General features: G+C 50.5%; 2 protein-coding genes across 2 annotated transcripts in view; one reads left to right on the forward strand and one right to left on the reverse strand.

Moving 5' to 3' along the window:
• The window catches only part of CEP63 (centrosomal protein 63), a gene marked incomplete at both ends in the record, with an annotated part of 40,439 nt that extends 38,198 nt beyond the window's left edge, over window positions 1-2,241 (reverse strand). The window contains one exon of the mRNA XM_080696949.1: window positions 2,155-2,241. The remainder of the gene's footprint in view (window positions 1-2,154) is intronic.
• A 3,568-nt stretch (window positions 2,242-5,809) lies between these two features.
• On the forward strand, window positions 5,810-8,806 carry ANAPC13 (anaphase promoting complex subunit 13; the record flags this gene model as incomplete). The annotated part of the gene is made up of 2 exons (XM_080695932.1): window positions 5,810-5,908; window positions 8,681-8,806. The coding sequence occupies 2 exons, from the start codon at window positions 5,810-5,812 to the stop codon at window positions 8,804-8,806; spliced, it is 225 nt and encodes a 74-aa protein (XP_080552058.1).
• Window positions 8,807-23,621: the final 14,815 nt, after the last annotated feature.

Below are 23,621 nucleotides of genomic sequence, written 5' to 3' on the forward strand. Positions count from 1 at the left end.
CCTGGGTTCGAGTCCCAGTACTGAAGGGAAAAGAAAATACTAGCCCCAAGTGGCTGGTGGCTGTGATACGGAGGGGCTACACTGCTGAGGCTGGCCTCCAGCCTGCAATCCTCCTGCCTCGGCCTCCCAAGCATGTGCCACCACACTCAGTGTATACTTGGGTCTGGTTAAACTGCACATGACCAAACCCCGCTCTGGGGAGGGTGAGGAGCTCGGCTACAGCAGCGTGGCCCCTGAGGCTGTTTCTACCTGTCACCACATGCCTGAGAACGGGAAGGACGCAGCATAGGTCTCCCACCTCCCGCCGGAAGAAATGGCGTCAGCACAAGTAACATCCATGACGTCTACCAATAACCTTCTAAAACCTGAATTCACACACATTTTAAAGGGCGGAACGTCTGAGTGCTTACGAATTCCCAACCCAGTGTAGCTTCACGGCCTTTTGTACTACACTGATCACTAATAACGACACGGCCCAAAACCAAGGAGCTTGGGATAAAAATTAAAGATGGCGCTGCATTCCAAACAAGAAAACACGCACTGTGTCGCTAACCTACAGCTAGTAAGTGTAAATGCCGTCTGAAGGCCACGTCCGGTCCGTGGTCCTTGGCTTCCTCTTCACATAAAACCAAACGCAAGTATCTGAGGAACTGTATAAACACGCAGCACCAAACCTACAATACTGCTTCACTCGGGGACAACTATAATACTCCATGTTATTTTATAAAGGAAGATATGTTTTTCCTTGTGGTCCTGGGGATGGAACCCAGGGGCCTTTTACCTCTGGGGGTTACACCCTCAACCTCGTTTTAGTTTTGATTTGGAAACAGGGTCTTAATAAGTTGCTGAGATCCTAAATTTCTGAGGCTGACGTTCATACACCCCGTCTCAGACTCCCGACTACTGGGATTACAAGTGTGTGTCACCACGTCTGGTTGAGGAATATAAAGTTGTGGGTTTTTTGTTTTGGGGTGTGTGTGTGTGTGTGTGTGTGTGTGCGTGTGTGCGCGCGTGCACGCACGTGCGTGCTATTGGGAATGGAGCCCAGGGACGTTCTACCTCCAGTTTTTTAAAGAATCAGACAAGACAGAAAAACCACTCTGCTGTCACTACCTAAATGCAAGTATCTGCGCAAGTAAGCATGCCGGCATGTGACTATGAAAGCCAGTTTGACATCACACTTATCTGGACTCCTGATGCTGTGCGGGGTGTCAGAAAAACGAGACTCTGAGCCGAGACTCACTAGTCTCTAAGCATCGGCATGATCCAAGTGTTCGCAGACAGAAACAGCCCTTGGAAAACCTTTCCTCTAAGGTTTAATCTCCCATCTCTGCTTTCACGCGCCCTCGGTAACTTCAGGGCTCCCCAACCCCAGTCCTTCCCGACTTGGCCACATCCCTGCACCTCCCTACTTAAAACCGTAACTTTTTTGTGTCCCCGGTACTGGGGACGGAGCCCCGGGGCACTCTACCTCCGAGCTACACTCCCAGTCCTATTATTTGTAAACAGGGTCTCACTGAGCTGCAAAGGGCCTCACTAAGCAGCTGAGGCTGCCTGCCACCCACGATCCTCCCGGCTCTGCCTCCCAAATGCTGGGATTACAGAAGGGCGTGGTGGCGCGCGCTTGCAACCTCTGCATTGGGGGGCTGAGACAGGAGGGTGTCGGTTCAAGGAAGCCTCAGCTGCTCTGTGAGGCCCTTTGCAACTCGGTGAGACCCTGTTTCCAAGTAAAGTACAGAATATAGGGCTGAGGGTGCATCTTGGAGGTAGAATGCCCCTGGGTTCCATCCCCAGACCTGCAAAAAAAAAATTATATATATATAGATATATGCTGGGATTACAAGCGTGCACCCTCACGCCCGCTAACGCTAATGTCTAAACGAGCTCGCTCCAGCTCCAGCCTGGAGGCAGAGGCCTCGGTGCAGCGGGTGGGCGGCAGGGGCGACGGGCCTCCGCGGGCGTGGCCGGGACCCGTGGGCGTGGCCAGGCCTCCGCGGGCGTGGCCGCGACCCGTGGGCGTGGCCAGGCCTCCGCGGGCGTGGCCGGGACCCCGTGGGCGTGGTCAGAACCCCGCGGGCGTGGCCGGAGCCTCCGCGGGCGGGCTGTCCCGGCCCTCCCCGTCCCCCCTCGGGGCCGCCCCGGGCTGCTGAGCACCTGGCGGGGCCGGGCGGCGCGCTGGACGGGGCCATGGCCGCCCGCGCCCAGGCGCGGGGCGGAGGCGGCGAGGCCGAGGGGCGGCGCGCCGGGCGGCTTGCGGGCTGCTGCGGGAACCAGCCGCGAGCCATTGGGCCGGGAGGCCGGCGGCAGCACGGCGGCCAGAGTCGCCGGCGGACCAGGACGCGCCCGCCCCTCGCCGCGGCTCAGGGCACTCGGGCGGTTACGGGGTCGCCGCGAGCGCGCCCCCGAGCCTTCCCGCCGTTACCTCGAGCCGGGGGCGCGCGCGCGCGCGCGTCACCGCCAGCCTGACGTCCGCACGTTCGTCCCGCCCACTTCCCTCCGCGCGAGCAAATGGACGGGCTCACGCACATCCGGGAATCTGAGAGAGATGCGTCTGTGAGTCACGTGACGCGGGGGCGTGGCCTGGGAGGAGCGAGTGCGACGGTGGGCCGGCCGCGGGTGAGGGTTTTCTGGGTCCCGGTCTTGGAGAGGGGACCACGCGTTTGTGTCTCAACTTGCGGCTTTTCCCTAGTTCCAGCAGCCGAGGCCGCTGTCTCACCTCATCGCCATAATCATTTTCTGATTGCACGCTGCGTCGGGTTGAAAGGAGCTTGAGTGGCGATGCGAGGTCCCCCCGCTCCGCTTCCGCATTTGGTATGCCCCGCCCTGACCGGAAGTGACGTTCGAGGGCGGTCTCACGCCCGGGTTCCGAGGGTGGTGGCCCGCGAGGGTCATTTCTAGGGCCAGAAAACGCTCGCCTGCTTGGATCGTAGAAATAGCATTGTTTGCAAACCGGTGAGCTACAGAGGTGGGTACGCGAAGCCTCGGTGTTGAGGAGCGCACCATCGCACCTCTGGAAAGGCACCTGTGTGGGCAGCGACTTTCCCAGGGGGTGCCACGCACCGTCTCCAGGGTTCTGTGGGTCCAGGGTAGCATCGCTGGGGGTTTCGGGGATGCTACCTACAGAAGGTGACCTCGGAGCTAAGGTTTTTAGGCTGTAGGGTAACCGAAAAAAGGGAAAAGAAAAAAAGAAAAGAGCATTCCAGGCATGGAGACCGTCAGGGAATTACTGCCCGGCCGGTGCCCAGGACGCAGGCGGCCCTCGTTTAAAGCTTCCCGCTGTTTCAGCCTGTCGAAGGCCAAGCACCTTAGCGCTGGACCCTGGAAACGGCTGTTGACCCCGAAGAGTTGATGCCTGCCAAGTCTTTGAATGAAAGAGGAGAAGCCCGGCGTGGTGACCCATGCTTGTAATCCCAGTACTTGGGAGGCTGAGACAGGAGGATCGCGGGTTCGCGGCCAGCCTCTGCGACTTAGTGAGACCATGTTTCAAAATAAAGAATAAAAAATAGGGCTGGGGTGTAGGTCGGAGGCAGAATGCCCCCTGGGTTCTATCCCCAGTTCCACCATAAATAAATAAATAAATAAATAAATAAATAAATAAATAAATAAGAGGAGGCTTCAGCGTTGAGAAATGGGAGGTTTTTAAGTGCAGACTAGAAAGTGACAGAGTTGGAAGTGCTTGGAAGAGGAGCAGGCGAAAAAATAAAAGATTAAGGCCAGTTTGTGGAAGGATCTATTAGGGAATCATTGTTTAAAGAAAAAGATTACACTTTCGTTACAATTGAAAATGAGAATACCCGGTCACTATGCCGGCCTGACCCAGCTTGTTTAATGGATTTAATAAGGACCAGAAGCAAGCCTTCAGGACAGAGAGGCTGCTGGAGCTGGTGAGATTGGGAAAACTTTACAAGCTCTGAAATCTCTGGACCTAGATAGATCCACAGAGGAGAGTCAGGGGTCTCCCAGGGACGGAGCAGCAGACAGGAAGACGGGCGAGAGGAGAGGTCTTGTAGGACAGGGATCCCCAAAGCATAACGAACTGGCCAGTAAGCACAGCTTGTGTGTAAATTTCCTACAGATAGAATCCTTCAACTCCTTTTGAAATTATTCACAGTATATTGCTGGATTGGCCTCGTATGTCCCATCGTCCCAGATATAGGATACCTATGAAAACCTAACGTGCGCAATAAGTCTACCACTTACGGTAACTTCTCCATTAAATATCATTTTAGAGTTTTAATCTTTTGAGAAAAGTAATAGGCAAATGATTAGAATGCTTGGAAATATACAGAGAAATATGCATAATGGATATAAAAGTTCTAGATAATTATTTCCAAACAGTTTTAATGCACCTGTGTTCATTAAAATATTTGCAGAGTTAAAAACTCGGGATTCGGTGGGTTAATTCTGAGTAAAACATTTCAGACCTCTCCCAGGTCAATGTTGGCAGAAGCAGCTGGATACCTTTTGCTTAATTTGTGTCTGAATTCTTATCATGGAAAAAAACAAAACCTTCCCCCCCACTAGCCTGAGTACAGCTATTACCCAGGTGTCAGAGTTATCTTGCAACTTGAACTATTGTAGACAAGCACAGTCCTGTATGACAAAGTTGGATTCCATCCCCAAACATTGTTTTTATATGACTCTCATCTTAGGAGCTAGGAGTGACTGGGTACCACTTGCGTGTGTGGCTTGCAGGCTTGCAGGCTTGCTGCCCTGTAGCAGGGAGCATGCCTTTGAGGAGGAAGCAAGGCCAGACTGAGTGACCCCAGAGGTGCTGGCCGAGCTGACCAGCCCACTAGAGTAGAGTACCACAGTCCCGGAGAAAGATGAGGACTCAGCCGTGGCCAAAGAGCTAGGTAAGCCATTGGACCACGTGGACCAGTAATAGAAGGGAGTGTCACGATCAGAGCCAGGGAAGGAGCCCCAGGGGGGAGCAGCGACTGGAGCGGTCGCACCCCACGGTCACCTGCAGGTCCTCCTTCCCAAGCGCAGCCCTGTTTTAAGAAAGGGTGCTCCAGGCATGGTGGTACACACCTGTAATCCCAGTACCCGGGAGGCTGGGACAGGAGGATTGCAGATTTGAAGCCAGTGCACAGTATCTTAGGTAGACCCTCGGGAACTCAGCAGGACCCTGTTTCAGAAATAAAATAGGACTGGGGGATATGGCTCAGAGGTAGAATGCACCTGTACCATCTCCAGTACCACAAAAAAGTGTGTGTGTGTGTAAGGAAAGGAGTTTCTAAGCTCACCTGCACAGTGCTCTTGCCTTGAGGATTTGTGTCGGGTCTGGGGTTGGTCGCTGTGTAGCCCGGCCCGGTGTTACCTTGGTAAGTTTATTTAGCCTCTGTGCCTAAGAACGCTGAGGTTTCGTCCACGGCGGGTGTAGACGCGTGTGCAAACAAAGAGGAAGAGCTCCGGGCTGGAGAGACTTGGCCGCAGCTATGAATCGGGCTCGTCAGCAGCAGGGGAAAGGGAAGGCACAAGTGAGCGCAGGAGAGCCGTTTGCTGCATGTACTGGAGGGCTTCCTTTAGAAATACGCTGTATCCCGTCACTGTCCGGAACACAGGCGCGGCACTGGGCTTCGTCTGCCTAATGTCTGTCTAATACACACAGAGACGCATCTGTCAGCAGAGGTGGGGGAAGAACTGAGGTCTTAGTAATAAGTTATCCCCCGGCCCACACAAGATGAGCTCTCAGGGTAAAAATGCCCGAGGAACCTTAGTACTGGATTGCACCATCTCCTCAGCTCCTGTGGAAGGAGTAACCTCTGGCTGCTTCCAGATCTGACAGGTTCAAAGCTGCCGGAAAATGGACAGCGAGGTACAGAGAGACGGCAGGATCTTGGACTTGATCGACGACGCGTGGCGAGAAGACAAGCTGCCTTACGAGGACGTCGCCATACCGCTGGTGGGTCACGAGCCGAGCCGAGGAGGAGTGAGGGTCACGCGAGGCGGGACCTGGTGGAGGTGGGCCGGAACAGGAGGTGAACCCTAGGCCGCCGAGCTGGAAGCCTCCCCGGAGCATCTAGCCCAACTCTATTCGAAAACACCTGATCAGTGCTAGGCTTCCTTACACTGTGTAGCCGGCGAGCAGACGGGCTGGGGGCTGCGTAATGCAGGATGATCTCACCGGTCTGACAGTTAGCAAGTGTCGCTGAGTAAGGAAGGACCAGGCCTCGGTCTCGTGATCCAGCAGGCTAGCCCCGAGAGCTCAGTCTTGGGGTCTGAGAATATCCTGAGAGGGAACTGCAGAGTCTCGCGGAGCTCTGGCCAAAAACTGACCCCCTGGTACTGCAGCCGCCTCCTGCTGCCCAAAGGGAGTCACGTGGCCAGTGCAAATCCCGGATCGGGAAATAAATGCCACTGTTTTTGGGGGGAGGGGTTACTGGGGATTTAACCTAGGGGCATTCTACCTCTAAGCTACACCCTCAATGCTATTTTTTTTTTTTTTTTACTTCTTTACTTATTTTGAGCAGGACTTCCCTACTTTGCTTTGGGCTTCACGAGTTGCTGAGGCTGGCGGCTCACCTGTGATCCTTCTCTCAGCCTCGCAAGTCCTGGGATCGCAGGGAAGGGCCACCACGCCTGGCTAGACTCCGTGTTTTCATAGGGGGGCTGCACAGGACCTCTGGCTCTTTTACAATATACTATCATGGATGGTTGTGTTTATAATACCTTTGTTTTTGTTTTCTTTTTTTTTTTTTTTTTTTTGGTGGTATTGGGGATGGAACCCAGGGACTTTCTACCTCCAGGCTATACTCCCAGACCTATTTTATATTTTATTTGGAAACAGGGTCTCACTAAGTTGCTGAGAACCTCACTCAGTAGCTGAGGCTGGCTTCGAACCTGCGCGATCCTCCTGTCTCCGCCTCCCAAGCGCGGGGATTACAAGCGTGCCCACCACACCCGGCTCGTTTTTGTTTTCTAGGCACATACACAGTTTCACATGTTGGTATTCGTTGCAAAAGATAAGAGTCAGTAAATGAAAGGCGCAGTATCTTAGAGCGCGTCCTACAGGGGGATGACGTTAAGCAGAGTTGCCTGCTTTAGAATCAGTTCATTGACCAAGGGCCTGTTCGTCCACCTATAAGTAATTTATTAGGACCAGATTTTCTGTGTGTGTGTGTGGGGGGGGGGCTGGGGATGGAACCCAGGGGCATTCTACCTCCAAGCTGCACTCCCAGCCCTGTTGTTTGTTTTTTGTTGTTATGGTTTGGTTGCTTGCTTGTTTGGGCCACTGTCTCATGAGGTTGATGAGAATCTTCTTGTGGAAGCTATCCTCAAACCAGCAATCCTCCTGTCTCAGCTTCCCAAGTACTGGGATTATAGGCTTGCACCTCCATGCCCAACTCAAACTTTCTTTTTAAGTTTAAGAACAGTATGTGAGCCAGGCGTGGTGGCGCACGCTTGTAACCCCAGCATTCAGGAGGCTGAGACCGGAGGATCGCGGTTCGTGGACAGCCTCAGCTACTTAAGGAGGCCCTCTGCAGCTCAGCGAGACCCTGTTTCAAAATAAAGAATTAAAAACAGGGCAGGGGGTGTAGCTCGGAGGTCAGTTGCCCCTGGGTTCCATCCCCAGACCCGCAAAAAATAAATAAATAAATAAAAAGGACAGTATGTTACTGTTTTACGACAAATGATAGCTCTTTCCAGTCTGCGCAAATATGTTTGAATCTCAGTCTGACATTTATAGACCAAAACATATGTGACAGTAAAGGTAATTTTAAAGGGGGAAACCTTCATATACTCTAAGCTGGAATTCAGTGGGAAATCTTGTCTGTGTGTGGGCCGGGGTTGGGGGGGAAGGGGGTTGTCATTGAGAAGTCTTAAGTCTGAATATTAAGTAACAGTTTGCTAACCCCAAAATGATGTGAGGTCAGATCATTGAAACGAAATACATTGGTATCAGGGAACTCTGGCACAAAGCAGTTCATAGTAATAAATGTAAATATTAACTCTAAGAATGAAACAGATTCTACACTTCAGTGTGGCTGGCGGCTGGCTGAATGGGGCCTTGCTCTTTTATTTTGCCCCCGTTCGCCACTAGGGGTCGTAGAGGGAGTTCTCTGTTAAGTTACATGCTCAGCGCCCCTCCTCAACCCCTCTTCCTGCACTACACCCTAGGCACCTGGAGTGCGGCTTGGTTTTTGAGTACGTTTCCTGTGATCGGGGACTCTGCCAGCAAAGCCAGTAACACTTTTAAAGCACACTCCCCCGCTTAAAAAAAGATTCAGTGTTGACTCTTTGCAGTGCTCCAGCCACTCATGGTAACAGAGGTGCTCCCGGATTGCTGGACACCCCCGAACAATGCTAAGCACCAATCTGAATCACCTTCTTTATTCCTTACCAAAGCCCTGTGAGGTGATGGGAAACCTCGCCCAGGTGCCCAGCTCCTGGTGGAATCATGGGCTCGGGTCCTGGTTGGCTTCTAGCAGCCTCTCCCCTCGCCCCTCACCACGATGCCAAGGTCACAGCGCCCACTCTGCCCTCGCGGGCCGGGCCACGTCTCAGCGGGCTCCCGATCGTTTCCGCCCCTCTGTTTCTCTGGGCTCTTGGCTTCGAGCACACATGTCTGTTACGCCCGTGACCCTAGGAGCTCCGAGGTCTTGATTCCTAGTACTCTTGAGTTTTAAGACGTGAATGCAGCTCATTGTCCTGAGTGTCCGTTGGGCCTTTTCAGAATGAACTTCCTGAACCCGAACAAGACAACGGCGGCACCACGGAATCCGTGAAGGAGCAAGAAATGAAGTGGGCGGACCTGGCCTTGCAGTGCCTCCACGAGAACGTCCCCCCCGCCGGGAACTGAGCCCTGGCTCCCTTCCCTGGACGGAGATTTCAAAAATACACTGATTCAAAAATGTTCCCTTCCAGTCTCTTAATCCAAGTCTTCGAGTAATAAATCAACACTAAAAAATGTATAAGCCGCTCAGTCGGTAATAGCAAAGTGCAGTGTGAAAATATGCAGAATGGGAAACATTGCTCAGGAATTCAGAATATTTGGCTCCTTAAGCCTAAAATTCCTCAGCCGCTTGCTGGTGTTTGAGCGTGTTTGGTTAAACATTTGCCTTGCGCTCGGTTTTGCCTGACTGTCGAAGTTTAACGCTTCCCCGGCCACTTAAGTGTGTCCGGTGACTCCGGCAGGTGAAGACATAAGAGGGAAAGGCAGAGGCGGAGAGGGAAACCAGGTGCGAGAGGTATTGACTTCTCTTCCCCACTTGGAGAAGCCTCCGAGCGGGTTTGGCCTGTGGCTCAATAACCCCCCAGGGAGGTAAGCCATTCTCTGATTACTGGGGCTTCTAAGGTTCCTACACTACTTTCAAACTTTCAGTCCATTCACAGGTTAATGAGTTACCTGCTAGACAGACCACTGGTTCTATCCAGTGATGGCATCCCGTATTATCTCAAAGCCCTTTCAGATAGAACCCAAAACACCAGGAAGGCAATATTTAGCAACACAGCGTTGGTAATTTACAAAACATTTGTGTGTATTCATCTCCAGGGATGCTCTCTTCTCCTCCTTTTCTTTTTTAGCTGGGCCTTTTTGTGTACTTAGCTTTTAGGAGGAAGAAGTACAACCCAAAACACAGGAGCCGCTTTCAGGGATTCAAGCAGACGCCTCGTCGCAGCGGCTGTCCCGTAACACCTTCCTGCTGCTCTTTGTATCACTGAGCCTGACTAGAAGTGGTTCATCTTAAGAGTAAAGACCCCAAGACACCCTGGTCCCTACAATAACTAAAGAAAGACAACCTCTATAAGAAAGTTATACTGTCCAGGAAAAAAAAAAATTATGCCAGGAGGAAGCTAAGCATTTCAGAAAATTAAAGTACCTAGAAAGCCGCAATTCTTACACATTCTCACTAAACGGTGTTTTTTCGCAGCTTATTTGTGGTATATAATAGCTAACACACTAATATCTAGCAATGTGGTCAACATATATGGACCCAGGCCAGCCTTTCCCTGGAGGGTTAGACCAGTAAAATAAGCTGCCCTGATTGCATCGGAAGCAGAATACGATTCCTGGAATATCGCTCTTGTTTTCTCTGCTTGGCTTATGACCCTCTGAGAACTACCCCCAGCCCTGCCCAAGAATGGCCTCATTGGGGAGGTGCCACCAGTGAGACGTGATACGGTACCAACACCGAGACCCACTGAATCCAGAACCGGCACCTAAGCCGGGGCACCTAAGCTTTGAGGTCTGTCTGTCTAGGACTGGCTGAAGGGTGATGGACACAAGAAAGGCCAAGCTATTGTAGGGTGGCTTTTTGGCAACCACACGTACCAAGACACCAGAGTCTGCAGGGCGAGGCGTAAGGCTGCATGGGCCCTCGGTCCCTGCCAGCTTTCCAGCTTAAGGCATGCCTTACAGATTCATCTTGACACGACCACAGCCATCTTGAGTGGCAGCCACCATACACATTTCCCAGCAAACCACACTCTTGCAATCCCAGCATTCGGGAGGCTGAGACGGGAGGATCGAGGTTCGCAGACAGCCTCAGCTACTTAGCCCCTTTGCAACTCAGTGAGGCCCTGTTTCAAAATAAAGAATAAAAAATAGGGCTGGGGGTGTAACTCAGAGGTACAGTGCCCCTGGGTTCCATCCCCAGTATAGCAAACAAAAGAAGAAACCAGGTAAGTTCATACCAAGGTGCGGTCACTTTTGTCCTAACTTATAAATAATGCCCTTTTCTGACCCAAATTGCAAGACTCCAACTGGCCTCACTGCTGCCTAGGACCATGCTTCTATTGGTAAGTGGTCCAATAAATCGCACCCAATCAGACCTGTCTGCCTCTCCCGTCTCATGGCACCTTGGGGCTTGTCCCCATCAACTAGCCAAATTGTTCCAGAACATTTCCTCAGGAATTCAGAAATGGACGAAATAAGTATGGCTTCTGCTCTTGTGAAGCCTTTGTTCAGTGGAGGAGACAAATATCAGATGTGTAGCCGTGCAAAAGAATAATTTGAAATAGGGCTGGGGGTGGAGCTCGGAGGTAGAGTGTCCCTGGGTTCCATCCCCAGTACCGCAAAAGTAAATAAATAAATAAAGCCCTGGATGCAGCTTAGAGGTAGTATGCCCCTGGGTCCAATCCCCACCACCAAAGGAGGAGGAGGGCGGGGGAGACGTAGATGACTTGTTCCAAGTTAAAGTGAACTTGTTCAAGTTAAAAGATTTGTCCCAGCCAGGCGTGGTGGCGCACGCTTGTAATCCCAGCATTCGGGAGGCTGAGACCGGAGGATCGTGGTTTGTGGCCAGCCTCAGCTACTTAGTGAGGCCCTCCGCAACTCAGTGAGACCCTGTTTCAAAATAAAGAATAAAAACTTGTGCAGAGGGTGTAGCTCGGAAGTCGAATGCCCCTGGGTTCCATCCCCAACACACACACACATTTGTCCCAAGTCACTCAAATAGCAAATGCATGTTCTACATAGGAAGTCAGATCTCAAAGCATGCATCTTGTGCCTGGACCGTGTGCCCCCCTCTACAAAACCTCCATGACCACTTGTCTCTGAAATGGAAACACAACTCTATCAGAGCACTCAGGATTTCCCAACGTCCACTTCATTTCTATAATTGAAACAAAGAACTGGACGAATTTTTATTAGGAAACTGGAAGACATGAATCATTCAAATTTTCCGCCTCTTACCAAGGTCAAATACAACTAACTCTGCCATCGCGACCCGCATTGCTGCCACTGGTGTTTTTATATGAGGTTAAATCCCAGAGGTGATCCATCTAGGTGCATCGGGATAGTCTGATGGCGATGCCACGTGGCTGCCAGCAGGGGGCGCTCGGTTCCTTTTAGAAAGTGCTTGGAAGCGCTTCTGCCTCCCGGGCTACCCAAGGTGTTGGGGGAGGATTGTGTAAGGAAAGTGCCATGGCGCCGGGGCCCTGGCTTGCCCCTCGTGGACTGGACAGCTCACCCAGCACGCGCCCCTCCTCATTCATGTTTTATGGGCACCCAGGCAGATGTTAGTTCAGAGCTTTGCTTATAGGAAAAGACACCAGAATCATGCATTTTTCCTACTCGTGACTCCAGCATGCTCGTACGCAGGCCTGGAGGACTTGTTTTCATTACCCTGTTTCCCAGGTCTTTGAGTAAAATCGTTTGAAGAATTCAGGCATTATTCTGGAATAATCCATCAGGCTCTAGAAAACCTGTTTTATTTGGTTGGTTGGGGTTTTGGTGCTGGGGATTGAATCCAATGGCATTCTACTTCTGAACTACATCCTTGGCCCTTTTTTAAAAAAAAAAAAATTGGCTTATTATTTAATTTAAATATTTAGTGACATTGGGAATTGAACCCAGAGGCATTCTACCTCTGAGCTACACTCTCAGCCCTATTTCATTTTATTTATTTATTTATTTATTTATTTATTGCAGTACTAGGGATGGAACCCAGGGGCATTCTATCTCCAAGCTACACCCCCACCCCTATTTTTTATTCTTTATTTTTTTGAAACAGGGTCTCACTGAGTTGCAGAGGGCCTCAGTAAGTGTAGCTAAGGCTGGTCACAAACTGCGATCCTCCCGTCTCAGCCTCCCAAATACTGGGATTACAAGTGTGCGCCACCATATCCGGCCAACTGTTTTATTTTTATTTGGAAATGGGGTCTCTCTAAGTGTTTGAGGCTGGCTTTGAACCTGCGATCCTCTTGTCTCACCCTCCCAAGTTACTGGGATTACAGCTGGGTGTCAAACACTTGTCTGATTTCTTTATTTTGAGACATGGTCTCACTAGGTTTTCTGAAGCTGTCCTCCAATCTGCGATCCTCCTGTCTCAGCCTCCCAAGTCCTGGGAGTACAGGTGTGTACCACTGCACCTAGCTAGAAAGACTGTTTTCTAAAGCTTTCTCTCTTGATTTAGCCCTGCTCTACCCACAGTGAAATTCAGCCCAGTTCCTCAAGTTGTACCAGCAGTAACCTCAGTGGGAAGGAGCCAGGTGGCCAGGGGCCATCCCGGAGGGGCCCTCATGGCCTCTGGAGGGGGCTCCACACCTTGTGGCCCCCCTCACCCAGACGGCAGATGACCCTGACGTCTGTCCGAGCCAACGGGATGCTTCTTGAGTGGATATTAACCCATGTGCACAGGCTCCGCACGGAGACGGTCTCCCCTGTCGCTGTCGTGAAACCCTCAAGAACTGTCGAACAAAGGGCCCGCACGTTCGTTTTGCACTGGCCTCATACATTATGTGCCAGTCCTGGAATCTAGGGCGGCCATCTGGGGGCTCCGTGTTGGCCGGTGACTAGCGGCTCTCTCAGTGCCGGGGCCTGGGAGTGACAGTTCAGGGGACGGGAGCATCGGCCCCTTTGGTGTCAGAGCAGGCGCGGCCGGGAGAACACAGGACGAGGCGGCCCCCGGGACGGCCGCGCATCCTCACGGGTCCATCCCGATGATCCCAGGGCAGGCAGCCTTGGTCCCCAGCTGACCAAGCTCTCTGACGTCTTGCCTCCTGAAAGCTAGTCTGACGGAACATGGGGAGAGGGGCGCAGCAAGGTGGGTTTTGCAGACGCCAAGAGGACCGAGCAAGGTGGCAGCCAGGGACTGTGCGGCCGGCCCGCCCTACCCCGTCTCAGGACAGAGCCTGTGATGGAAGGTGGGTGCGAGAAGCCGGGCCGCAGAGGAACAGCCCAACTCACAAGCCGCCCGTCCTCAGTAGTGTCAGGAGTCCAGGGCCCGCGTGGCGGCGCACGCTTAGAACCCCAGGGGGCTGAGGCAGGAGGGTCGCAGGTTCGAGGACAGCCTCAGCAAGTAGTGAGACTCTCCACGGCCCAGCGAGACCCTGTTTGAAAATTAAAAATACAAATACAAATGGAATAGGGATTCTACTTAGGATTTTACTGCGGTCTACTCCATCGTGCGGAACCATCCAAAATCCTATTTTTGTAAGTCAAAAACTAGCCGGATAATTGCACTTTCCTATGCTTTCCGCGTGTGCATACAGCCAAATATATACAAATATACACGCTACGCACGCGGGAGCTGGATTTGTTGAGGGTGGGGAGAGCGGAGAACTTGAAAAGAACCAAACGACTGAAAAGGAAGAAAGAAAGCTTGATGCGTGAACCTGTCCCAGTTACCCATTTCTCCCTCACTGCCGACGCACATCCCTGTTTTATGACGCTGCCGCCCAAGGGCGCAGAGGCTTTCCTCTGCCCGAACCGTGATTTTTTTTTTTTTTTTTTTTTTTTTTTTTTTTTTGGTACTGGCGGTTGAACCCAGGGACGCTCCTCCTCTAAGCCACACCCCAGCCCTTTCTATGTTTTTTATTTTCAAACAGGGTCTCTCACCAAGTTGCTGAAGGTCTCACTAAGCTGCAGAGGCTCGGCCTCGATTCTGTGATCCTCCTCTCTCAGCCTCCCAAGCACTGAGGTTACCAACATGCTCCCCATGCCATGATGTCGCCTCTACTGTCTTGGCATCTCTGCCCACTCGGTCTCAGGCGACGCCGCATCCCCCACCACCATGCTCACAGAACAGTGCTCACGCTAACTGGCGTGAGGATGGTGCGCTGGGGCGACTTGCAGAGGAAGAGTGAGGCGGCCCAGGCGGAGAGCAAGGCGGCTGCCAGGTGTCTCACGCTGCCCGCCTCTCTCCAGCGGGCCCCTGGGCTGCCGGTGTGGAGGCTACTTACCCTCCCGCTCACCCACAGCTGTCCCAGCTGGGGAGACGAGGGGCTCGTGCATGTGAGTTCTTCGTCCAAGAGCACAAACCCATGGTGGCCGAGAGCCCAGGGCTGGAGAGGCCTGGAGCTCTGGCCCCTCGCGCCCCGAGGCTCAGCCTGCCTCTTCCGCTGCCTCTCTCTCCCAGCCGTCTGTCCTGGTTTATCTTCCTGTTTCTCTCTTGTTGATGACTTTCTTTTCCTTTGCTCTTATTCAAGCATTTATCTAAATATCCGGCGCACGCTTGTCATCCCCGCGCTTGGGAGGCGGAGACGGGAGGATCGCGCAGGTTCGAAGCCAGCCGCGCTGGTTTAAGAGACCCCGTTTCCAAATAAAAATATAAAATAGGTCTGGGAGTGGAGCCTGGAGGGAGAAGGGTTTCCAGGAACTCCAGTACCACCAGAAATTAAAATGAAATAAAATAAAATTGCATCGATAGCAGGGAGTGGTGGTGAAGCCTGTAATCCCAGCTATTCTGGAAGCGGAGGCAGGAGGATCGCAAGTTGGAGACCAGCCTAGGCAATTTACAGAGACCCCTTCTCAAAATAAAAAGGGGACGGGTAGAGCGCCTCTGGATTTAATTCCCAGTATCACAATAAATAAGGAAGGAAGGAAACATATACATGAATAAACAAAATTACAGATGAGTAAAATGTATTTTGTCTGCTGCAAAATATAGTGGCTTTGTGGAAAATGTAGCCTTCGAAAGGCTAGGTTGGAGCTGGGTGCGCTGGTATCTGTAACGCAAGTACTCCGGAGGCTGAGACAAGGAGAGCAGCAGGTTCGAGGCCAGGCGCAGCCACTTAGCAAGACCCTCGGCAACCTGATAAGACGCTGTCTAAATAAATAAATAGTGTAATCCCAGTGCTTGGGAGGCTGAGACGGGAGGATCGCACAGGTTTGAAGCCAGCCTCAGCTACTTAGTGAGGCTCTCAACAACTTAGTGACGTCATTTCCAAATAAAATATAAAATAGGTCTGGGAGTATAGCCCGGAGTTAGATGGGTTGCATCCCCAGTACCACAAAATAAATAAACAAACAAACAAACGAACGAACGAATGGTTAGTGATATAACTACAAGGTAAAATGCCCCTGGATTCGATTCCCAGTAAAACAGACACACGCTGGAGATTAGGAAGGGCACTAACAGTCTGTCATCTCTAGCCCAATCCCAGATTTCCCCTCTACCTCGCCCTCCCATTCAACTAAGGGGCAAGGCTGGTGTCGCGGGGAAGCCCGTGGTGGGGGCACTGTGGGGGTGTCACAATGACGAGGGCGGGGTGGATTTTGTTGCTGTGTTTAGTGGGACCCCAGTCAAGGCCACTAAACAGACTGAAAAATGAATTGTTCTGTCCAAATGCCAGTGGTGAACACGTGGAGAAATACCAGCAGGTGTGAGAGGCATCGTAAATAGGTTTGCGACGTCCTAAAGAAGGTGCTGACACAGGTACCCGCACCAGCATTCGCTGCCTCCCTTCTAGGCAAAGGAACCAGAAAGGAAGACGGCAAAGGCTCCTGCCAGGGGTTCTGGCCACTGAGCTGAGCAGGCCAAGGACCAGTCAGCAGAGGCTGAGCCTCCGGTTTGAGAAGAAACAGCCCAGGCAAGGCTTCTGACTCGGGGCTTATCAGTGCTGTTGGAAATACCAAACTTCTGTTTTCTGAACGGTTTAAGGAAGCTAAAAATGTGAAGTGATAACAAATTAGCTTCTTAAGCTTAATCTTAGCTAGCTCTGCTTCCGAGAAAGGACACTATTTTCTCTATATATATCTATAGATACATAGATCGATAGATTTTTTTTTTTTTTTTTTTTTTTGGCTCTGGGGATGGAACCCGGGGGCATTCAACCTCCGAGCTACATCTCTGCCCTATTTTTTACTCTTTATTTTGAAACAGGGTCTCACTGAGTTGCAGAGGGCCTCACTAAGTAGCTGAAGTTGTCCGCGAGCCGCGATCCTCCGGTCTCAGCCTCCCGAATGCTGGGATTACAAGCGTGTGTCACCACGCCTGGCTGACACTATTCTATACTTTTAAAAATTCTTCATATAGGTATTAAGCCTGAGGCTGACTTTCCCAAGGCCATGGAGTAACTTCCCCGTCACCAGGGCAATATATGCATGTTCTTGGGATTACCTTTACCTTTTCTATAAATTGTACCAAAACCATCCACTTAAAGTTCTTTAATTGGTACCATTCCTTCAAATAAAGAAATTTGGTGCCTCTCTATACCCCCCAAAAAATTCTTCAAGCTGGGCATGGTGGCGCACGCTTGTAATCCCAGCATTTGGGAGGCTGAGACTGGAGGATAGTGGTTTACGGATAGCCACAGCTACTTAGTGAGGCCCTCTGCAACTTAGTTAGACCATGTTTCAAAATAAAGAATAAAAACCAGGGCAGGGGGTGTAGCTCGGAGGGCAAATGCCCCTAGGTTCTATCCCCAAACCCGCAAAATAAATAAATAAATAAATAATCTTCAAATTTTAATTTTTTTTAAAAAAAGACACACAAATTAATGTTTTTGTAGTACTGAGATGATTGGTTTTTCCATTTGGGAAAAAAATAAAAATACAAATCTAAGTCAGATCCCTACCTCACACCTCACATTAGAAAGTTTTTTGAGAAGCGGGGCATGGTAGCACACCATAACTCCAGCAGTTGGACAGATGAGGCAGAAGGATCCCAGGTTGGAGATCAGCCTCAGCAATTTAGTAAGACTCTTTCAAACTAAAAAAAAAATAATTAGGCCGGGCGTGGTGGCGCACGCTTGTAATCCCCACGCTTGGGAGGCAGAGACAGGAGGATCGTGCAGGTCCGAAGCCAGCCGCGCGCGCTGGCTTAGGAGACCCTGTTTCCAAATAAAAATGTAAAAAATAGGTCTGGGAGTGTAGCCCGGAGGTAGAAGGGCTTCCAGGAACTCCAGTACCACCACTAATAATAATAATAATAATAATAATAATAATAATAATAATAATAAAAAGATCTGTGGTGTAGCTCGGGGGTAAAATGCCCCTGGTCTCAATCCCCAGTACCAAGAAAAACCCACAAAAAACAAAAATCAACTTTCTCTGTAAACTGCCTAAAGTGGCTTCCATCGTCAGTAGCTGAACTCTGAAACATTACTAATAATCAAAGCCATGCAGATTACAACAGCTGTGCGTACTTCTCATCATCTGATTGTCAGCACTTCAGCGGCCTCCACACTGGCGAGGCTGTGGGAACGCGGGCCCCGTGTTGGAGGCCGTGTGTCCTGGAGCAGCCGTCCTCAAGAGCCAGCTGGCAGAATCCATCCAAACGAAAAACTGTGCGGCACCCCCAAGCCAGCAAGCCCACCTCCAGGTATCTGCCAAAGAGAAATACTGGCCCGTGTCCTTAAGGAAATATTTCCCAAGGATACTAACCGCATCATTGCGAGTAATGGAAAAACAATAGCAAAGAGATGAAATGTCCACCAGGAGGGAGCAGTTGAGAAATTCTTCTCAAACCATTCTTTGGAATACTCACTCAGTAATAGTCAAAAAATGAAGCAGAGCCGGGTGTGGTGGTGCACGCCTGTCATCCCAGGACTTGGGAAGCTAAGACAGGAGGATTGCAAGTTCGAGACCAATGGGCAGTGACTTAGCAAGACCTTGTTCCAAAAAAAAAAAAAAAAAGGCTGGTGTGTGTGTGTGTGTGTGTGTGTGTGTGTGTGTGTGTGTGTGTATGCGGGGGGGGGGGCTCAGAGATAGAATGCCCTTGGATTCAATCCCTAGTACCACACACACAAAATAAAGAGGCAGAGATAAGTATTGATATGAAAAGATCTAAGACATATTGTAGGATCCCATTTAGGTTTAAAAACACATTTTAAAAAATAGTTGGTAAAGAGGTAGGTAGATAGATAAATACATAGATACATAGATAGATGTGTGTGGTGCAGACACGCATGTGCGTACTATACAAGGTATCAAATCCAGGGCATTCTACCCCTAAACTACATCCTCAACTCTATTGCATTTTATTCTTTTTTTTTTTTTTTTTTTTTTTTTTTTTGGTGGTGGTACTAAGGGTGGAACCCAGGGGCTTTCTACCTCTGGCTCCCAGACCTATTTTTTAAATATTTTATTTGGAAACAGGGTCTCACTAAGTTGCTGAGAGCCTCACTAAGTAGCTGAGGCTGGCTTCTACATAGAAACAGGGCCTCAGTTGCAGAAGGCCTCACTAAATTGCTAAGGCTGGCCGCAAACCTGCGACCCTCCTGTATCAGCTTCCCAAGTACTGGGATTACAAGCGTATGCCACCACGCCTGGATTATTATTATTATTTTTTTTTTTTAAAGAGCGTCTTTCTAGGTTGCTGAGTCTCACTATAAGTTACTGAGGCTGGCCTCAATCCCTTGTCCTCCTGTCTCAGCCTCCCAAATACTAAGATTATAGGCACGCACCACTACACCTAGCAAAAAATATATTTCTAATCTAAAAATGTATATGTCTGCATAAACGCAGACAAAGGTGAGGACGGACACACCGCAAGCGGCCCTGGGGGTGGAGGAGGAAGGAGACAGTGGTTGGCTTTTGCTTATACTCTAAACTTCTGTACCATTTGAATGTTTCATAAGAATATATGCATATATTTCGTACTTACATTCATATATAAAATAAACGTCTATGGAACACTATCAGAGCAAGATGGCGACTTTCAGATGTCTAAGCGAAAGAAACATCTACCTTTCTAGAAGGACAGAAAGGGGTTTGGGGAGAGAGCACAATTTGACAAAACGCATCCCGAGGCTTATGGAATCCCGGCAAAGGGAAAAAGAGTATTCCTTTGTACGTTCTTACAGCTTTCCTTCTGCACTTAAATTTTTCTTTCTTCTCCTAATATAAAGTTGGGGATATAAACATGTTAAATGCACACCCCTGGATACACGTGCTTTTCCTGCACAAGCAGATTTTTCCAAATGTGGGAGCAAGGCCTGAGGCTTCTCAGCTCCAATTTTGGCCAAAAGGCCTTGGCACGGTCCTCCCCGCCGCACCCCAGCTCCTCACCCAGCGCGGTCTGTGGTGGCCTGCAAAAGCCACGGTGCGTCCTGCTGGGGTGCGCGGCCCCTCTGCCCGCAGCCTCTGGCCCAGGGCCTATGGGGAAGGGGCTCTCCCCCTCTTCTGCCCTTTGAATGGAATATGTCTGCCAGGTGTGTGTGTGGACTCTCCATACTCGGACGGTGCCAAGGGGCAGCCACCCCCAGCAGCCCCGTGAAGATTCGGGTCCACTCCGGGGTCCCTGAAAGACCCTATTCTTGGGCGCACGGCCCCTCCACCCTGTGTTTACTTCTGAGCTAAGAGCTTGAGGAGGAGAGTTGGGGTGGGGATGGGGAGAGAAAAAAGAGGAAGAAAGAAATTGCCCCCCAAAAAAGAGGAATTGGAATTTTAATGAGAACCATCTGGAGTGTTTTCCAAGGGTGTAATGTTGGGTATAGAGAGCCACCCCTGAACTCAAATGGGCAGAGCAAAGTGTGCTGTGCGCGCCTCCCAGAGGACGCGGCCAGCTGTACCGCCTGGACCGGGAGCCCAGTGCAGGGGCGGTGGGGAGCGCGGCCGCCCTGGGCCCTGCCGGCCACGGAGAAGGAATGTTCTCCTGCGGGGAGACTCTGAGGGATGGGTTGCTGTGGGCCCAGGGCCCGCGCCTGGAATCTGGGTAACTATGGAAACGGCCGGGGCTGACAACAAACACGGAATGGAATTTCAGGGTTTGTAGCCGGGCCAGGAGGACCAGGAAAGTTCGGGGAAAGTTCTTTTCTTTCTTTTTCTTTTCTTTTTTTTTTAAACCTGGGGGCGGGGGTGGTAAATGCTACATGCCCAACCACCCAAGGGAGTGATGGAAAGCAAGAAAGATTCTCTAGAAATCTCTATTTTCCTTTTATTAAGAGTCCGTGGTATTCCAGCCACGACCCCACAGGTCTCACAGCTCGTCCTGAGAGGTCTCTATGCTCAGCTTCATTCCTGTCCTTAAGCCCTTGGTGACAACCTGCGACATCAGTACTTAGCACTGATGGCCATTCTTCACAGGGACTCTTGGGGGGGGGTGCTGGGGATGGAACCCAGGGGCATTCTACCTCCGAGGTACACCCCCAGCCTTATTTTATATATGTATGTATGTATTGATTGATTGGTTGGCTTTTGTGGTACTGGGGATGGAACCCAGGGGCCTTCTAGCTCTGGGCTACACTCCCAGACCTATTTTATATTTTATTTGGAAACAGGGTCTCACTAAGTAGCCGAGAGCCTCACTAAGTAGCTGAGGCTGGCTTCGAACCGGTGCCATTCTCCTGTCTCAGCCTCCCAAGTACTGAGATTACAAGTATGTGCCACCACGCCTGGCATTCGTTTTTATTTTGAGACAGATTCTCACTAAGCTGTGGAGGGCCTTGCCAAGTTGCTGAATCTGGCCATTAACCCACGATCCTCCTGTCTTAGCCGCGCAAACACTGGGATTACAAGCGTGCACCACCACGCCCGGCATCCACAGGAACCTTAGCGCGTCATTCCATCCTTACCCAACTACGCAGCCCCCACAGCCCAGGTCCCCACCTTACAGACGGGGCCGAGGACACCCAAAGGTCAGGACTGTTCAGAAAGAGGGGCCTGCTGCCCCAGCCCCAGCCCAGCCTCCTCGCATCGGGGCACAGTATCTGCAGTCTTTTTTCTGGGGGGACCCTGAGAAGGTGAGAAGGTCTGGCAGCTGAGACTTAGGGAAAAAAGACGAGCCTTCTACACTGGTCACCGCGCAGACGCCAACGTTCAGTTCATGCGGCTGCAGAATTAGGCATATGCGTCCACATCGAAGACACGGCCGCCATTGCAGGGGAAAGAATACAGGGAGGGGAAGGAAATTTTGGTGTTTTTTTTTTTGTTTTTTTTTTTTTTTAGTTGCTTGGTGGAGAAATTAAGGAAGCCGTGGACTCCAGAATTTTCTTTTCCACAGCCTAATTTAGAAGTGAACTAGCATCATCTATTTAGATGCCAGAGTGGATCAGGGTCTGAGGCTAAAGGAACTATAAAGACAGCTCCGCACTGGAGGTGGGGAGACCAAGGCGGGGTCGGACTGGACCAGAGTCCTAGTACTGGTATGAGGCGCGCCCCCTCTCTCTCTCTCTCTCTCTCTCTCTCTCTCTCTCTCTCTCTCTCTCTTTCCCTCCCTCCCTCTCCTCCTCTACTTCTTCTTTTTCTCCTTCTCCTTCTCCTCCTTCTTCTTCTTCTCTTTTTACAGTACTAGGGATTGAACCCAGGGCCATTCTACCTCAGACCTACACCCCCAGCCCTATTTTTTATTCTTTATTTTGAAACAGGGTCTCACTAAGTTGTGAAGGCCTCATTAAGTAGCTGAGGCTGGCCGCAAACCCCGATCCTCCTGTCTCAGCCTCCCAAGTACTGGGATTATAAGCGTGTGCCACCACGCCTTCTCCTCCTCCTCTTTCCTTCCTCTCTGTCTGTCTGTCTGACTCTCTCTCTCTCTCTCTCTCTCTCTCTCTCTTTTATTGATACTAGAGACTGGACACAGGGATGCTCTATTTCCAGGCTAGACCCCCTTCCCAGCCCTGTGCACACTTTCTTTTGAAACAGGGTCTAGCTAAGTTGCTGAGTATTTCGCTAAATGACCTAGACAGGCCTCAAACCTGCGATCCTCCTGTTTCAGCCTCCTAAGTACCAGGATTACAGGTGTGGCCACTGTACCTGACTTTACAAATTGCTTTATAGCAATCTTTCTTGATGACATGTTCGAGAAGTGCCACAAACAAGCCCCTGGGTCCACCATGCCTTGGAGTCTGAGAGTGAATTTAGTGTGAAATGGTGTCAAAATAGGAGGTGGTAACAACTGTAATAGATCAGAAGATCGTTAAATCCAGGACCAGAGAAGGAAAAAGAGATTCACCGTGGATGGGCATTCTTCAAACTGAGAACGCGATGCTATAAAATGCAGTCCGGCTTCACCACGAGGGTTTAAAAAGGAGCCTCTGTCATAAGAGAAGAAAGAGACTCAACACTTAAGAATTCAGCAAAGGAGATGGTTGTAAATCAGCAGAGTTACATAACCTTCCAGCAGTTTCAAGAAATCATCTTAAAACTTCATTAGCCAAAAAAAAAAAATGCTCCTAAAAGAGCCAACAGGAAGCAAAAATGGCAGGAATTTCTGGAAATGGGAGGGTTCGCTTTTTGTGTTTGTTTTTAAAGTGGAAAGAAGAGAAGGGGGAAGAAAGGTTTTTAAGGAAAAAGGAAACCCTGACCCACATAAAGATGGAGTTTCAGTAGAACTAATTTGAGACCCAGAGGGACTGTGGAAGAGTAAGGAAGTTGAGTGTCCAAGCCCTCGGGGCCTTGTGTGCTGCCAGAAACAAACAGCCGCCCCTAAAAACAGGCTCCAGAAACGCGGCCACTGCGGCACTCATTCCCTGACAAACAAAAACCTGCACAAGATGCTACGCAGCCCGCTTGAAGTTTAACTGCGGGCTTTTTTTTTTTTTTTTTCCAGTACTGGGGATGGAACCCAGGGGCATTTTACCTCCGAGATACATCCCCAGCCCAACTTTTTATTCTTTATTTTGAAACAAGATCTCACTGAGTTGCAAGGGGCCTCACTAAGTACTTGAGGCTGTCCTCGAACCGCGATCCTCCTGTCTCAGCCTCCCAAATGCTGGGGTTACAAACGTGCGCCACCACACCCGGCAAACTGTGGACAATTTTAACAAATGTTTCAGCAACCCAGGGATATCTGCTCTTCATACTGAAATAATTGATATTTTTCTAAGGCTCTGCTTTTGTTTCTGCTTTTGTTTTTTTTTTTTTTTCGGTACTGAGGATAGAACCCAGGGGCATTCTGCCTCCAAGCTATACCCCCAGCCCTATTTTTTATTCTTAATTTTGAAAACAGGGTCTCAGTGAGTTGCAGAGGGCCTCGCTAAGTAGCTGAGGCTGGCTGCAATCCTGCGATTCT

The sequence above is a fragment of the Muscardinus avellanarius genome, assembly GCF_963383645.1.
Source record: "Muscardinus avellanarius genome assembly, chromosome: 5".
Classification (NCBI taxonomy): Eukaryota; Metazoa; Chordata; class Mammalia; order Rodentia; family Gliridae; genus Muscardinus; species Muscardinus avellanarius.